Here is an 18639-nt window from a genome sequence, read left to right on the forward strand (position 1 = left end):
AATTCCAATATCTATAATTTAATAGTTAGTTATTATTAGTTAGTTGTAATTTCGGATTTTTGAATCTTTGAATTTTTGTTCTTATTTTCGAATTTTTGAATTTTCAAATTGTTACATTTCCAAATTTTTACATTTATCAATTTTTTGAATTTTACGAATCTATTCGAAATAACAAATTTTGATCATAAGGAATGACCGGAAAAACTAAAAAAAAAGAATGAAGCAAAAACAAGCACATTTTTTAGCAGTGCACATGTCTACGAGTCATGTCAGTGATATTCTGTGGTCATCCTGTGTATAGAGATGTCACCGTCTCTACACATGGATGATAATATTGGGGTGTCTATTCCATTATAATATTTTTCTTTTAAAATTCTACTTCCTGGAGTGTTATAAAGTGATCTGATATAAATAATTCCAATAAAGAGAAATGAGTTCCATTCATGTAGAGAATAATTACATTCAATCCTGAGGGAGAAATTAATTTTCTTCTGGTAACATTCTTCTCTTCTAGTTTGATGTCTAATCACCTGACAGACAATTCCTGCCACCACCTGGCATCTGGAATAGGAAATAACAAGACACTGAGGACATTGAACCTGTCTGGGAACAATCTGGAGGGTCCTCATTTCAGGGATCTGATGGAAGCTATGACAACAAGCCGGATAGAGGAATTACTGTGAGTATAACAGGACTGACTGAGACAATAATATTCTGGAACAGTTTTCTATCTAAACCAAATAACAATAATAATATTCATAATAATACAATTATATGGATAATTATATAATACAATTATATGGATTTCCCTTCTGTCTCAGTATATAGCCAATCCTGGACTTTATCTAATTTTTGGATCTTATCACATACTGTTATTAGCCATGAAAGAGGCACTTCATAAAACCTACTTAAACATCTGATATTCTCTTTGGTCTGGTAGCTAGTAAAATAGATCAGATTATAGGAGGACATACATGGGGGAATCAGATCTCACTGCAATCACCAATCAGAGACTCATATGAGCTTCCTGTCACCTGACTATTCTGATCAATCACTACCAATGCTGATCCCGGCCTCACACTGTCTGCTGATACCATTCATGCATCATAAAGAAGGATATTATAGCACAATACAAGCCATGTCAGTGGTATTCTGTGCTCATCCCGTGTATGGAGATATTACCATCTCTAAACATGGATGATAATATTGGGGGGTCTACTCCAGTGGCAACTGGTGCATAATTTTCTACCCAACAAGCCAACCCCCTTCCCCCAGACAGCCAACCACCCCCCACCTCCCATCGATTGATCAATCAATGCTCCCCCATTGCTCGATCAATCACCGCTCCGCTCACCTGTCAGGCCCCCCACCAGCCTTGCATTTACCCCACCATCCAGGTTGAGGCTTTGGTGACTTCTCCCCCCGCATCTCCTCCCGAGTCCTGGCAGTTGCTTCTCCTCCTGGCCAATCAGGACTTAGGACTCGCTGCCAATGGAGTCTTAGGAAGCGGGTCCTGATTGGCCAGGAGGATAAGCAGCAAGACATTAGCGTATATTAATTCGCTATTGTCACACAACTGGGTGGGCTCTGCACCCCAAGTCCAGCCTTTTTGAAGCCAATTAGAGCCTCAGGCTCTGATCATGTGCTTCAAAATAACAAAAATAAACCCCATTGAAATCCATGCATCTGGTGCCTTGCATGTAGATTAGGAGCCGGGCGCGTGGATTAGGGGGCAGCGTCCCTGCGCTGGTCTACTTCATTATAAAAATGTTCTTATAAAATTCTATGTCCTGGAGTGTTATAAAGTGATCTGATATAAATGATTCCAATAAAGACAAATGAGTTCCATTCATGTGGAGAGTAGTTACATTCATTCCTGGGGGAGAAAATAATTTTCTGGTAACATTCTTCTCTTCTTCTGTAGATTGTCCCATAATCACCTGACAGACAGTTCCTGCCCCCACCTGGCATCTGGAATAAGAAATATCCAGACACTGAGGACACTGATCCTGTCTGGGAACAATCTGGAGGGTCCTCATTTCAAGGATCTGATGGAAGCTCTGACAACAATCCAGATAGAGGAATTACAGTGAGTATAACAGGACTGACTGAGACAATATTATTCTTGGACAGTTGATATCTAAAACACATAAATAATATATGAATATGATGATGCAATCAAAACCAATAATAACTGTGAGGGCTTACAGTGTTGTGTTACCACCACCACCAATGGTCCAATTTTTCTGACCCTGTTTAACAGTGGCATGTAATTACAATTCTTGATCTAATATTTCACAGCAGGACCCTTTCCTGTGCCCAACAAGAGTATCTGTGAGGAGTTACAGTGTTGTGGCACCACCACCACCACCAAAGACCCAATTGTTCTGTCCCTATTTAACAGGGGCATGTAATTGCAATTCTTGATATAGTATTTCACAGCAGGGCCCGTTCCTGCGCTCATCAAGAGTAACTGTGAGTGCTTACAGTGTTGTGGTACCACCAACACCTAAGGCCCAAATTTTCTGCAGAGTATATAGGGCAGGCCGTATAGTATATATACTTCTGTTCAGAGTATATAGTGCTTGGGGGCCCCCCACGCCATTTTTTTTAAATTTGGGTGCGGGGTTCCTTAATATCCATAACAGACCCAAAGGGCCTGGTAATGGGCTGGGGGGAACCTTAAAATCACTGCTCCCAAATAACGTCCGTTTTTAGAACTTTTTTTGCATTGATACATGTCCCCTAGGGCAGGACCCAGGTCCCCAAACCCTTTTTATGGTAATAACTTGCATATAAGCCTTTAAAATTAGCACTTCTGATTTTTAATGTTTGTGTCCCATAGACTTTAACGGTGTTCGCATGTTCGAACAAACTTTTTGCATGTTAGCATGTTCTGCTGTGAACCGAACCAGGGGAGGGGGGGGGTTGGCTCATCCCTAATGCAGAGCCTTGAATATGTGTGTGCGGATCTGTATGGCTCTAACAGCTTCAGTCCTGTTTGAAGCAAAGATAAGCTTTGGTGTCTTCAGCTAGCCACTTTCATTGGTGCACTTTAACTCCTGGGTAGCAGGGCAAACAATATAACTGGCCCAGATTATCAAGTAAAACAGACAGGATTTTTTTCAACAAGGTGAGAGGACAATGATGTCTGTATGCAGTGTCCCAGAAATGGATAGTCTTATCCTTTATCCCTGTAGTACTACAAGTGTCAGCAAGATGATTACCAGCAATGATTTCTGTATACAGTGTTCAAATAACTCCTTCTGTAGTGCAGTGTCTCTGTTCCTTGCAGATGGACAGAAATTCCCTCTTACCAATTCCTGCGATCAGGGCCCAAGCGAATGTCCTGGAACAGGCAGGCTTTCATGGCGACCTGTCCAGTCCCCTCACACTGGAACGGTTCACCGTTAGTGGAGATGCGCCTCAATATTCACCTGGGATCCCCCTCTTTCAGGCTGGACATCCAAACTTGCCGCGGAGGCCTGAATCGTGCAGGGAGATCATCTGAGAGACAGAACCTCTCTCTCAGGTCTGGTCTCTTTACTCCCTCATGGCTGAATGACTTTTACCTCTGGACACAAAATTAAGCATTTTACTTTCCTGTCAGCAAAGCCTGCTGAGATTTGTATTTCTCCCTGAATACCAGTCTATGGGGCCGCTTTGTGTGGGAACTGCATGTTCCAGAATCCATTGCAGCTCTCTCTGCAGTTCAGTACAGTCTCTCCCATTGGCTGTTGTAACTGTGCCTTTAATTGGTTTGCTTATCCTGGCCAATAGGGGCACTAGAGAGGCTGCTGAATGCACAGCTCGGTGTGTCAGCTCACATTACATTAATTCAGTCAGTGAAAACAGGAAGAAGGGGGGTGAAAAAGCCCTCTTCCTCAGGCTGGCAGGCAGGCAGGTCTCCCTAACTCAAGCTGGAAAGCCTGTGTACATTGTTCCGGCCAGCTTGGTGGGATCACGGGTTATAGAGTGAGACACAATAACTCGAATGGTTATGTTATCAAGGGGAGAGAGAGCGAGTAAGTTACCAAAAGAAATATAAAAGTAAACTTATCAATCTAAGCAAGTAAATCAGCAGAAGATAAACTATAATTACCCTTTTAAAATGGCTGCTTGTATAAAATGGTCGCTACCAGTTTCTCCTAAGATGACTGCCAATTACTGGACGTAGTTGCCTTCCGAAAACGGTGTCTAGCTATGCTGGAGCTGTGTCCTGGTGTCACTGAGGGGTCAGATGATGGGACGTCTCAGAGTATCTCTTTCTGATGTTCAGATGATGTGTGATGATATATCTGATGGTCCCCGAGGATGTATCCTTCTCTGACTACCTGACTTGTTATATATCCAGTTGCGAACAATATGCTCATAAAAATGTTACTAAGCCTAGCCCCAAAGATGGGGTGTTCTTGTGATTGGTGAATTTGCTTAATCATCATCTGTATTTGCTTATGCATTACCTCCTTTGGCCACTGGTTGTCACTCTTAGATAAGGCATGGCTATTCTAAATGAAACTGATATAAAATAATCTGTTATAGGATCGATTAATTTCTTACTATAACAAGTGTGACCATGTGATATTATCTAAAATATAGAATGTTTAGGAGATCTGGAAACTGTCAATATATGAGCATTACCTTTCTGGTGTAGCAATATTTTAACAGCTTACGAACTGCCCACCGTCATTATACGGCTGCACTTTTAAGAGGGATATCATTGTTATGGCAGCAGATAGCTACCATAACCCCGATATCCTCTTCTTCAGCAGGCAGTCTTCTTTTAGATAAAAGTGGTCTCTGCAGATTCGCTGCAAGATCACTTTTATCAGTGGTAGGAGAGGCCCCCCCCGCCGTGCTCTGGAGCTCTCTGCCACTTACCGGAGCCGCCGGTAGCAGCGGAGATGATCGGGTCCTTTCCCCTGCTTGGCTGGCTGCCGAGTGAGGGGAAGATTAGACATGTGCAGGATGAAAAAATTTGTTTTGTTTCCTTTCGATTCGTTATTTAACTAAATTCATTTAGTTAAATTTGTTGCATTCATTTCTTATTCAAATTAGGAAAATTTGCCCGTATTCGAAAAAATTCTACCGCATTCGAAAAAAAAACTATCAAATTCAAAAAAATTCTACCTCATTCAAAAAAATTTGACCAAATTTAAAAAAGTAAACTATATATAACCATTTTGCAAAATTCGTATAGAATGAAAGTGAATTTGAATGAAATAGAAAATAATAGAACAGAATAGAATAGAAAAACAATAGAACAGAATAGAAAAAAATATAATATATTCTATTCTAATCTTTTCTATTCAAATTAATTCTGTGCCAAATTCTAATTTCGGAAGATGGTTTTATATATATATATATATATATATATATATATATATATATATATACATACATATATATTATAATTTTCTATACTGTTCCATTGTTTTTCTATTATTTTCTATTCTAATCTTTTTTATTTGAATTTAAATTCATACTATACGAAATTCGAATTTTGGAAGATGTATATATAATATTTTTTCTATGCTGGTCTATTTTTTTTCTATGCTATTCTTTTCCTTTTTTTTTCATATAGACTGAAATCAAATTTTAATAGAAAAGATTAGAATAGAATAGAAAATGATAGAAAAGAATAGCATAGAAAAACAATAGAACAGAATAGAAAAATATTTTATTCTGTTCTGTTCTATTGTTTTTCTAGTCTATTATTTTCTATTATTTTCTATTCTAATCTTTTCTATTCAAATTCGAATTCATTCTATATGAAATTCGAACTTCAGAAGCCATGTTCCAAATTCAAATTTTGTATAGAATGAATTTGAATAGAAAAGACTTATAGAATAGAAAATAATAGAAAAGAAAAGCATAGAAAAACAATAGAACAGAATAATAAAAAAAATAGTATATATATATCTATATATATCTATATATAGATATATATCTATATAAATATAGATATATATAGATATATATATCTATATATCTATATATATATATATATATAGATCTATATATATATATAGAGATCTAAATATATATATTATATATATAGATCTCTCGCTCACTCTCTCTCTCTCTGTATATATATATATATATATATATATATATATATATATATATATATATACTATTGCTTTATTATTTTATATTCTATTTTATTGTATTTTTTAGAAAATTTTTTTCTATTTTTTTCAAATTCAATTCGAATTTGTTTTCGAATTTGAATCAAATTTGTTTTCGAATTTGATCTTTTTTTCGGATTCGTTTAAATTCGTTACTGTTGTAATTCGGAAATTCGGATGTATACAAATTTCCAAATAATGAAAAATTTGTCCGAATTTCGATTCGGAACGTAACAGAATGCACATGTCTAGGGAAGATGTCCCCCGCTCGGCTCCATAGCACTGACTGGCGGAAGTGACGTCCAACGTCACTTCCGCCCAATGCTGTTAAAGGAGATTTTTTTTCAAATTACTTTTTTTTTTTTTGCATTTTAGTGTAAATATGAGATGTGAAGTCTTTTTGACCCCAGATCTCACATTTAAGAGGTCCTGTCATGCTTTTTTTTATTACACAGGATGATTACATTCCTTGTAATAGGAATAAAAGTGACCCATATTTTTTTTTAAAAGGACAATGTCAAAATAAAAATAAGAAAAATAAATCATAAAAAAAAAAATTTAAAGCGCCCCGTCCCAACAAGCTCGCGCGCAGAAGCAAATGCATATGTGAGTAGCGCCCGCCTTGGTGGCCATGGTGACTAAGTTAAGAAACTTGGTAAAGGAAAGAGAACATAGAAAGCATGACATCACAAAAATAGTATACAACCAGACTCTAAGGGGCCAGTCGGGAGAGACCCGCCTGGCCTGTGTAACAAAGTTCAGTGGACTATCCAGTCCTGTACTCAACATGGGCTCCATATTCTACTCATTGTTGAAACCAGGGAGTGAACAAAGAAATAGTGTCAACTGGCATGCGGTATTGCTGTGCTGAGGAAGAGCGACTGTGAGTAGGGGGGAAATTCAAATGGGATATGGCTGAGGACATGATACAGGAGATGGTTAGAGGCTGCGGACATGGTACAGGAGATGGTTAGATGATGCAGACATGGTACAGGAGATGGCAAGAGATTGTGAAGATCTGTGATTCTGTAATATCTCCCACTGCTGTTCTTGTCTGGTAACTGCTGTGCAGGGCCGATCCTAGGGTCACAGACGCCTGGGTGCAGAAATATTTCTGGCGCCCCCATATGGGTGTGGTCATCTTACTAACTCCTGCCCTTTACATGTTTCTATGGCAATGACTCAAACACAGAGATGCTCCCTGAATGAGTCTTCATTACCCTGGGATCCTCCCATGATCTCTTAACAATAAACAAAATACAGGAAGAGAAGCAGAGTACTCTAATGGGACCTGGAGGGGGTCTCTCTAATGGACAGAGAGAGAGGACCTCTTTTAGAGTGTCTGTTAGAAAGAGCCCCCAGACATTCTGGAGACATAGTACAGGAGATGATCAGAGACTGCAGACATGATACAAGAGATGGTCAGAGCTGCAGACATAGCACAGGAGATGATCAGAGACTGCAGACATGATACAAGAGATGGTCAGAGCTGCAGACATGATACAGGAGATGGTCAGAGACTGCAGACATAGTACAGGAGATGATCAGAAACTGCGAAAGTATTAATACCAGTGCCCACCAATTACAGCCTACCAGTGCCCACCTGTTGCAGCCTTATCAGTGCCCATAAAATGCAGTTTACCAGTGCCCACCAAATACAGCTTACCAGTGCCCACCAAATGCAGCCTGATCAGTTACCACAAAAGGCAGCCTTATCAATGCCCACCAAATGCAGCCTACCAGTGCCCACCAAATGCCTACCAGTGCCCATTAAATGCAGCCTACCAGTGCCCACCAAATGCAGCCTTATTGGTGTCCACCAAATGCAGCCTTATCAGTGCCCACCAAATTCAGCCTTATTAGTGCCCATCAAATGCAGCCTACCAGTGCCCACCAATTGCAGCCTACCAGTGCCCACCAATTGCAGCCTACCAGTGCCCACCAATTGCAGCCTACCAGTGCCCACCAATTGCAGCCTACCAGTGCCCACCAAATGCAGCTTATCAGTGCCCACCAAATGCAGCTTATCAGTGCCCAACAAATACAGCTTATCAGTGCCCACCAAATGCAGCCTTATCAGTGCCCATCAAATGTAGCTTATCAGTGCCAACCAAATGCAGCTTATCAGTGCCCCCCCAAATGCAGCCTTATCAGTTCCCATCAAATGAAGCCTACCAGTGCCCACCAAATGCAGCCTTATCAGTGCCCACCAAATGCAGCTTATCAGTGCCCACCAAATGCAGCCTCATCAACGCCCATGAAATGCAGCCTACCAGTGCCCATGAAATGCAGCCTACCTGTGCCCATCAAATGCAGCCTACCAGTGCCCACCAAATTCAGCCTACCAGTGCCCATTAAATTCAGCCTACCAGTGCCCCTGGATCACACAGAGCGGCAATCTCCTGCTGTCGAGGAGCATAGATTTGAATTGCCCGGGCAGCCACTGTAACAAAGTCCTGCCTCCTAGACCACCTTATGGCTCCTATGGTACAAGTCACACTGATTCAATTTCTCGGCTTTGAATCAGTGTTCCATCTATCACAGGAGCCGGTCTAGGAGGCAGGACTTTGTTACAGCACCGCCGGACATTTCAGACCAAAGCTTGTGCAGTGCGTGTGTCATACACAAGTAGAGAAGAAGGGAGGAGAGCACTCTGGCACTCAGGGCCGGAGCAAGGCTTTTTGACTACATAGGCGAAGATGCATTTTACCACCCCCCCAACCCGTCCACACTATCCCCTTGCTATTTCCTGTCTAAAACCAGGCTGGTACCTCCTTCACAGTGTGCCTGTAATGTGATGGGGCGCAAGGTGAAGGATGTCACATACCACTGAAAATGGAGCTCTGTTGAACTTCCACTAAACAGCAGTGTGTAATGAGGGGGTGGGGTTATGCATTCCTCACTTCCCCTCACTGGCCACAGACAGCTGAGGCCAACTAAAACTTCCAATGGCTGGGTTTCCCCCATAAGCAAACTCCCAGATCACCCCCCCAATACTCCCACCCTGATCACACCTCCCCAGATACTCCGACCCTGATTACAACCCCAGATACCCCCTAATCTGATCACACAAACCCAGATACCCCTACACTGATTACACCCGCAAATACCCTCCACTCTGATCACACCCCCAGATAAGCCACCCCACCCTGATCACACATACCCAGATACCACTACCCTGATTACACCCCTAGACACCCCTCTCCACACTCCACGCACTCCATCTCTACTAGAGAGAGAGGGGGCTGAGAGAGAGAAGGGTGGCTGAGAGGGGGGTTGAGAGAGAGAGAGGGGGGTTCAGAGAGAGGGTGGCTGAGAGGGGGGGCTGAGAGAGAGGGATGGGTTAAGAGAGAGAGAGAAAAAGGGGTTCAGAAATAGGGTTGCTGAGAGAGAGGGGGGCTGAACAAGAGGAATGGGCTGAGAGGGGGGCTGAGAGAGAGAGGGTGGGTTGACAGAGAGGGAGTTGAGAGAGAGAGTGGTGGACGGAGAGGGGGGCTGAGAGAGAGGGGCGCTGATAGAGAGGGGGGCTGACAGAAAGGGCAGTCTCAGAGAGAGGGTGGCTGAGCGAAAGGGGGGTCTCAGAGAGAGGTGAGGCTCAGAGAGAGGGAGGGTCTGAAAGAGAGGGAGGGGCTGGGAAAGAGGGAGGCTGGTGGACAAAGAATGGAGCAGAGAGAGAGGGGGGCTAAGAGAGAGAAAGGGTGTCTCAGAGAGAGGTGGGGCTGAGAGAGAGGGAGGGGCTGAGAGAGAAAGAGGCTGGTGGACAGAGAGCGGAGCTGAGGGAGAGGGGGGCTGACAGACGGGGGCTAAGAGAGAGAAAGGGTGTCTCAGAGAGAGGTGGGGCTGAGAGAGAGGGAGGGGCTGAGATAGAGAGCCCCCTAGCCTTATCGCTATCGGCAGTCCCTCCTCTGCCCCCCATCTCAGTCTGTATTAGCAGGTAAGTCTGTATCAGTGTATGATGCCCAGTACCTTCTTGATCCAGGAGGTGCTCTGCTGCTTCTTCCCCCTGGCAGCTTGCACCTCCTGCTCGTCCTTGTAATTCAGGCCTCACTGCTGATGCTGGAGCAAAGAGGAGGGGATGCTTCTGAGCGGCACTTCGGGGGTCCAGGAGGCTGTGAAGTTCTTCTCTCTCCTGGGCTCCCAGCTGCCCTCAGTGTTCACCTTCAACGTGGATGCAGCCTCCTTCTGCGGGGCCACCCTCTCACAATGTGGAGATGCCTGCACCCAGAAGGCAGTGCTGCGCCACACTCCTGCTGCCACCCACCTGGCATTGCAACAGGGCTGGTGCAAGGATTTTGCACACCCTAGGCAAAACCTAATTTTGCCCTTATGGCACATGGAAGGCAGGAAGGAGCACTATGGCACATGAAAGGCAGGAAGACTGGCACATGGAAGGCTAGGAGATTATGGCACATGGGAAGCAGGAAGACTATGGCACATGGGAGGCAGGAAGACTGGCACATGAAAGGCTGGCAGGCTATGGCACAATTAGGGAAGAGAGAGTGGTGGGAGATCACTCACCTAGGGGTGGCATGCTGCATTGTCTTCAGAGGCACAGGCAGTGACATCAGGACAGGATTATTATTATTATTATTATACAGGATTTATAAAGCGCCGACAGTTTACGCAGCGCTTTACAACATTAGGGCAGACAGTACACATACAATACAATTTAATACAGGAGGAATCAGAGGGCCCTGCTGGTTAGAGCTTACAATCTAGGAGGGAGGGTCAAGTTATACAAAAGGGTAATAGCTGTGGGGGATGAGCTAGTGGAGAAAATAGTGCAGTTGTTAGATGGAGGCAGGATAGGCTTCTCTGAAGAGGAAAGATTTCAGGGATCGCCTAAAAGTGGATAAATTTGGAGACAGTCTGACAGATTGGGGTAGGGAATTCCAGAGGATGGGCGAGGCTCGGGAGAAGTCCTGGAGGCGGATATGGGATGAGGTGATGAGGGAGCTAGAGAGCAGGAGATCTTGGGAGGAACAGAGATGGCGTTTAGGTTGGTATTTTGAGACTAGGTTAGTGATGTAGCTGGGGGCACAGTTGTGGATGGCTTTGTAACTTATTGTTAGTATTTTGAATTTAATTAGTTGGGCGAGTGGTAGCCAATGGAGGGATTGGCAGAGAGGGGTAGCAGACACTGAGCGGTTTGTAAGGTGGATGAGTCTGGCAGCAGCATTCATGATGGACTGAAGGGGGGATAGTCTATTTAAAGGTAAGCCAATGAGGAGTGAGTTGCAGTAGTCAAGGTGAGAGATAACCAGGGAGTGAACCAGGAGCTTTGTGGTTTCACTGGTTAGAAAGGGACATCGTTTAGAGATGTTGCGGTGGTTGAGGCGGCAAGCTTTGGAAAGTGATTGGATGTGGGGCTGAAAGGAGAGTTCAAAATCTAGGATAACACCTAGCACCCTGACATGTGGGGACGGGTGGATGGTTTTGCCATTGCTCTTCACAGAGAAGTCAGGGGAAGAGGCACGTGGGGGAGGAAATATTATAAGCTCGGTTTTGGACAAGTTGAGTTTAAGGAAGTGGTGTGACATCCATACAGATATGTCGGTTAGTAAGTTAGTGATGTGTGAGGAGACTGATGGAGTGAGTTGAGGGGTGGAGAGATAGATTTGTGTGTCATCAGCATAGAAATGATATTGAAAGCCGTGAGAGGCTGACCCAGGGAAGAGGTGTAGATTGAAAATAAAAGAGGTCCAAGAACAGAACCTTGGGAGACCCCGACAGAGAAGGGAAGAGGAGTGGAGAAAGTAGAATTGTAAGTGACACTAAAGGTGCGTTGGGATAGGTAGGATGAGAGCCACTGAACAGCACAGTCATGGAGACCGAGGGAGTAAAGTTTTTTGAGGTGGAGGGGGTGGTCAACCGTGTCAAAGGCAGCTGAAAGATCCAGAAGTAGGAGTACAGAATAGTGTCTGTTGGTTTTTGCAGTTACTAGGTCATTTGTGAGTTTTAAAAGAGCAGTTTCTGTGGAGTGTTGAGGGCGAAATCCAGATTGAAGGGGATCAAGAAGGTTGTTTTTAACCACTTGCCGACCGCCTCACGCATATATACGTGAGCAGAGCGGCACGGGCAGGCAAAATCACGTACCTGGTACGTGATTGCCTTCCCGCGGGCGGGGGGTCCGATCGGACCCCCCCCCGGTGCCATCGGCGGTCGGCGTTTGGCTGGGAGAGTTGAGAGACGAGGGGGAGACCATCCGATCGTGGCCCCCCCCTCGCGATCGCTCCCAGCCAATGAGAAACATCCCCTGCCTCTGTATAGTACACAGAGGCAGAGGATGTGATGTCATCTCTCCTCGGCTGGCCAGTTTCCGTTCCAGCACCGAGGAGAGAAGACATGTAAGTGCACCAACACACACACACAACACAGTAGAACATGCCAGGCACACTAAACACCCCCGATCCCCCCCCGATCGCCCCCCGATCCCCCCCCAATCACCCCCCCCCCCTGTCACAAACTGACAGCAAGCAGGTTTTTTTGTTTTGTTTTGTTTTTTTCCTGATTACTGCATGGTGTCAGTTTGTGACAGTTAGCAGTGGTAGGACAGTTAGTATTAGCCCCCTGTAGGTCTAGGGTACCCCCCTAACCCCCCCTAATAAAGTTTTAACCCCTTGATCACCCCCTGTCACCAGTGTCGCTAAGCGATCATTTTTCTGATCGCTGTATTAGTGTCGCTGGTGACGCTAGTTAGGAACGTAAATATTTAGGTTCGCTGTCAGCGTTTTATAGCGACAGGGACCCCCATATACTACCTAATAAATGTTTTAACCCCTTGATTGCCCCCTAGTTAACCCTTTCACCACTGATCACCGTATAACTGTTACGGGTGACGCTGGTTAGTTCGTTTATTTTTTTTAGTGTCAGGGCACCCGCCGTTTATTACCGAATAAAGGTTTAGCCCCCTGATCGCCCGGCGGTGATATGCGTCGCCCCAGGCAGCGTCAGATTAGCGCCAGTACCGCGAACACCTACGCACGCACCGTACACGCACCGTACACCTCCCTTAGTGGTATAGTATCTGAACACATCAATATCTGATCTGATCAGATCTATACTAGCGTCCCCAGCAGTTTAGGGTTCCCAAAAACGCAGTGTTAGCGGGATCAGCCCAGATACCCGCTAGCACCTGCGTTTTGCCCCTCCGCCCAGCCCACCCAAGTGCAGTATCGATCGATCACTGTCACTTACAAAACACTAAACGCATAACTGCAGCGTTCGCAGAGTCAGGCCTGATCCCTGCGATCGCTAACAGTTTTTTTGGTAGCATTTTGGTGAACTGGCAAGCACCAGCCCCAGGCAGCGTCAGATTAGCGCCAGTACCACTAACACCCACGCACGCACCGTACACCTCCCTTAGTGGTATAGTATCTGATCGGATCAATATCTGATCCGATCAGATCTATACTAGTGTCCCCAGCAGTTTAGGGTTCCCAAAAACGCAGTGTTAGTGGGATCAGCCCAGATACCTGCTAGCACCTGCGTTTTGCCCCTCCGCCCGGCCCAGCCCACCCAAGTGCAGTATCGATCGATCACTGTCACTTTTTTTTGTAGCGTTTTGGTGAACTGGCAAGCGCCAGCGGCCTAGTACACCCCAGTCGTAGTCATACCAGCACTGCAGTAACACTTGGTGACGTGGCGAGTCCCATAAGTGCAGTTCAAGCTGGTGAGGTGGCAAGCACAAGTAGTGTCCCGCTGCCACCAAAAAGACAAACACAGGTCCGTCGTGCCCATAGTGCCCTTCCTGCTGCATTCGCCAATCCTAATTGGGAACCCACCACTTCTGCAGCGCCCGTACTTCCCCCATTCACATCCCCAACCAAATGCAGTCGGCTGCATGAGAGGCATTTATATGTCCTCCCGAGTACCCCTACCCAACGAACCCCCCCAAAAAAGATGTGTCTGCAGCAAGCGCGTATATAGACGTGACACCCGCTATTATTGTCCCTCCTGTCCTGACAATCCTGGTCTTTGCATTGGTGAATGTTTTGAACGCTACCATTCATTAGTTGAGTATTAGCGTAGGGTACAGCATTGCACAGACTAGGCACACTTTCACAGGGTCTCCCAAGATGCCATCGCATTTTGAGAGACCCGAACCTGGAACCGGTTACAGTTATAAAAGTTACAGTTACAAAAAAAAAGTGTAAAAAAAAAAAAAAACACAAACAAAAATAAAAAAAAATAGTTGTCGTTTTATTGTTCTCTCTCTCTCTATTCTCTCTCTGGTGTTCTGCTCTTTTTTACTGTATTCTATTCTGCAATGTTTTATTGTTATTATGTTTTATCATGTTTGCTTTTCAGGTATGCAATTTTTTATACTTTACCGTTTACTGTGCTTTATTGTTAACCATTTTTTTGTCTTCAGGTACGCCATTCACGACTTTGAGTGGTTATACCAGAATGATGCCTGCAGGTTTAGGTATCATCTTGGTATCATTCTTTTCAGCCAGCGGTCGGCTTTCATGTAAAAGCAATCCTAGTGGCTAATTAGCCTCTAGACTGCTTTTACAAGCAGTGGGAGGGAATGCCCCCCCCCCCCACCGTCTTCCGTGTTTTTCTCTGGCTCTCCTGTCTCAACAGGGAACCTGAGAATGCAGCCGGTGATTCAGCCAGCTGACCATAGAGCTGATCAGAGACCAGAGTGGCTCCAAACATCTCTATGGCCTAAGAAACCGGAAGCTACGAGCATTTTAGGACTTAGATTTCGCCGGATGTAAACAGCGCCATTGGGAAATTGGGAAAGCATTTTATCACACCGATCTTGGTGTGGTCAGATGCTTTGAGGGCAGAGGAGAAATCTAGGGTCTAATAGACCCCAATTTTTTCAAAAAAGAGTACCTGTCACTACCTATTGCTATCATAGGGGATATTTACATTCCCTGAGATAACAATAAAAATGATTTAAAAAAAAATATGAAAGGAACAGTTTAAAAATAAGATAAAAAAGCAAAAAAATAATAAAGAAAAAAAAAAAAAAAAAAAAAAAAGCACCCCTGTCCCCCCTGCTCTCGCGCTAAGGCGAACGCAAGCGTCGGTCTGGCGTCAAATGTAAACAGCAATTGCACCATGCATGTGAGGTATCACCGCGAAGGTCAGATCGAGGGCAGTAATTTTAGCAGTAGACCTCCTCTGTAAATCTAAAGTGGTAACCTGTAAAGGCTTTTAAAGGCTTTTAAAAATGTATTAATTTTGTTGCCACTGCACGTTTGTGCGCAATTGTAAAGCATGTCATGTTTGGTATCCATGTACTCGGCCTAAGATCATCTTTTTTATTTCATCAAACATTTGGGCAATATAGTGTGTTTTAGTGCATTAAAATTTAAAAAAGTGTGTTTTTTCCACAAAAAATGCGTTTGAAAAATCGCTGCGCAATTACTGTGTGAAAAAAAAAAATGAAACACCCACCATTTTAATCTGTAGGGCATTTGCTTTAAAATAATATATAATGTTTGGGGGTTCAAAGTAATTTTCTTGCAAAAAAAAATAATTTTTTCATGTAATCAAAAAGTGTCAGAAAGGGCTTTGTCTTCAAGTGGTTAGAAGAGTGGGTGATGTGTGACGTAAGCTTCTAAATGTTGTGCATAAAATGCCAGGACAGTTCAAACCCCCCCAAATGACCCCATTTTGGAAAGTAGACACCCCAAGCTATTTGCTGAGAGGCATGTCGAGTCCATGGAATATTTTATATTGTGACACAAGTTGCGGGAAAGAGACAAATTTTTTTTTTTTTTGCACAAAGTTGTCACTAAATGTTATATTGCTCAAACACGCCATGGGGATTTGTGAAATTACACCCCAAAATAAATTCTGTTGCTTCTCCTGAGTACGGGGATACCACATGTGTGGGACTTTTTGGGAGCCTAGCCGCGTACGGGACCCCGAAAACCAAGAACCGCCTTCAGGCTTTCTAAGGCTGTAAATTTTTGATTTCACTCTTCACTGCCTATCACAGTTTCGGAGGCCATGGAAAGCCCAGGTGGCACAAAACCCCCCCAAATGACCCCATTTTGGAAAGTAGACACCCCAAGCTATTTGCTGAGAGGTATAGTGAGTATTTTGCAGACCTCACTTTTTGTCACAAGGTTTTGAAAATTGAAAAAAGAAAAAAAAAAAATTTTTTTTCTGGTCTTTCTTCATTTTCAAAAACAAATGAGAGCTGCAAAATACTCACCATGCCTCTCAGCAAATAGCTTGGGGTGTCTACTTTCCAAAATGGGGTCATTTGGGGGGGGGTTGTGCCATCTTGGCATTTTATGGCCTTCAAAACTGTGATAGGTAGTGAGGAGTGAAATCAAAAATGTATGCCCTTAGAAATCCTGAAGGTGGTGCTGGGTTTTCGGGGCCCCGTACGCGGCTAGGCTCCCAAAAAGTGCCACACATGTGGTATCCCCGTACTCAGGAGAAGCAGCTGAATGTATTTTGGGGTGCAATTCCACATATGCCCATGGCCTATGTGAGCAATATATCATTTAGTGACAACTTTTTGTAAATTTTTTTTTTTTTTTTTTTTTTTGTCATTATTCAATCACTTGGGACAAAAAAAATAAATATTCAATGGGTTCAACATGCCTCTCAGCAATTTCCTTGGGGTGTCTACTTTCCAAAATGGGGTCATTTGGGGGGGGTTTGTACTGCCCTGCCATTTTAGCACCTCAAGAAATGACATAGGCAGTCATAAACTAAAAGCTGTGTAAATTCCAGAAAATGTACCCTAGTTTGTAGACGCTATAACTTTTGCGCAAACCAATAAATATACGCTTATTGACATTTTTTTTACCAAAGACATGTGGCCGAATACATTTTGGCCTAAATGTATGACTAAAATTTAGTTTATTGGATTTTTTTTATAACAAAAAGTAGAAAATATCATTTTTTTTCAAAATTTTCAGTCTTTTTCCGTTTATAGCGCAAAAAATAAAAACGGCAGAGGTGATCAAATACCATCAAAAGAAAGCTCTATTTGTGGGAAGAAAAGGACGCAAATTTCGTTTGGGTAGAGCATTGCATGACCGCGCAATTAGCAGTTAAAGCGACGCAGTGCCGAATTGTAAAAAGTGCTCTGGTCAGGAAGGGGGTAAATCCTTCCGGGGCTGAAGTGGTTAATGAGATGGTCACTCAGTTGGTTGTAAACCAGGCGTTCAAGGAGTTTAGAGGAAAAGGGGAGCAAGGAGATAGGGCGTAGGTTGTTAAGATTGGTAGGGTCTAAGGACGGCTTTTTGAGTATGGGAGTGACCAGTGCATGTTTTAGAGCATCGGGGAAGACGCCAGAGGTGAGGGAGAGATTGAAGATGTGGGTTAGAGAGTGTAGGATGGGATCAGAGGGAATAGGGTCCAGGGGACAGGTGGTGAGGTGGGCGATAGAAAGGAGTTTAGCAACTTCGTCTGGAGTAGCAGATTTGAATAGGGGGAGTGTCAGTTGTATCTGTTGACATGGGGTCTTAGCTGGGGGAGATACCTGTAGAGTGGAGATTTCATCACGGATTGTATCAATCTTGTTTTTGAAGTGATTAGCGATTTCCTGGGCAGTGAGTAAGTCAGTGGGGGGAGGCGGTGGAGGACAAAGTAGAGAGTTGAAGGTAGAGAAGAGTTTACGGGGATTGGATGAGAAGGTGTTAATAAGAGTTGTAAAATAGGTTTGCTTGGCAGTGTGGAGGAAAGAATAGTATTTTTGGAGGGCAGATTTGTATTGGTTGAAGTCTTTGAGAGACTTAGTCTTGTGCCACAGACGCTCAAGAGCGCGACTACGTTTTTTGAGAATTTTAGTGTCATCTGTTTGCCAGGGTTGTAGGGGTCGAGGCCTGATTCTGCGTGTAGTGAGGGGAGTGAGCTTGTCCAGGGTGGAGGACAGAGATTTATTGTAGATGGACATGGCTTGGTTGGGGCAGAACAGGGGAGAGATTTTGTCATAGAGGTGGTCGGTAGCAGAATAGAGGAGAGAGGAGTTGAAGTTGCGAAAGTTTCTACGGGTGATGGTTAGGCCATTGGAGGGAAAGGTGGTGGAAGACAGGGGGAGAGAGAAACTAATAAGGTGGTGGTCGGAGAGAGGAAAAGGATTGCTTGAGAAGTTGCATGGAGTACATAGGTAAGAGAATACAAGGTCAAGGGTGTTGCCATCAGAGTGAGTAGAAGCCTGTACCAATTGCTTCAGGTCAACCGAAGAGGTTAGACTAAGAAGTTTAGAAGTAGCAGGAGTGTTTGTATTAGCAGGGATGTTGAAATCACCGAGACGGATTGTGGGAATATCCGAAGAGAGAAAGTAGGGTAGCCAGGCAGAAAACTCATCAATGAAAGTTGATAATGGTCCAGGGGGCCGGTAGATCACAGCAATTCTTAGGGAAGTAGGAGAGAATAGACGTATACAGTGGGCTTCGAATGATGAGAGTGAAAAAGAGGGAGGAGGGTGAATAACCTGGAAAGTGCTCTGGGGGGATAGGAGGAATCCCACTCCACCTCCCTTGCGTCCATTAGGCCTGGGGGAGTGAGTCCAGTGAAGGGATAG

At 44.1% G+C, this 18639-nt stretch overlaps 1 protein-coding gene across 1 annotated transcript in view; it reads left to right on the forward strand.

Moving 5' to 3' along the window:
• LOC141117577 (ribonuclease inhibitor-like) overlaps positions 1-18639 on the forward strand; it is an 85622-nt gene that overhangs the window by 14831 nt on the left and 52152 nt on the right. Inside the window, exons 3-4 of the mRNA XM_073610491.1 lie at positions 515-679; positions 1925-2089. Of these exons, the coding sequence (XP_073466592.1) occupies positions 515-679; positions 1925-2089 (330 nt within the window). The remainder of the gene's footprint in view (positions 1-514; positions 680-1924; positions 2090-18639) is intronic.

Source organism: Aquarana catesbeiana, linkage group LG13, assembly GCF_042186555.1.
Source record: "Aquarana catesbeiana isolate 2022-GZ linkage group LG13, ASM4218655v1, whole genome shotgun sequence".
Taxonomy (NCBI): domain Eukaryota; kingdom Metazoa; phylum Chordata; class Amphibia; order Anura; family Ranidae; genus Aquarana; species Aquarana catesbeiana.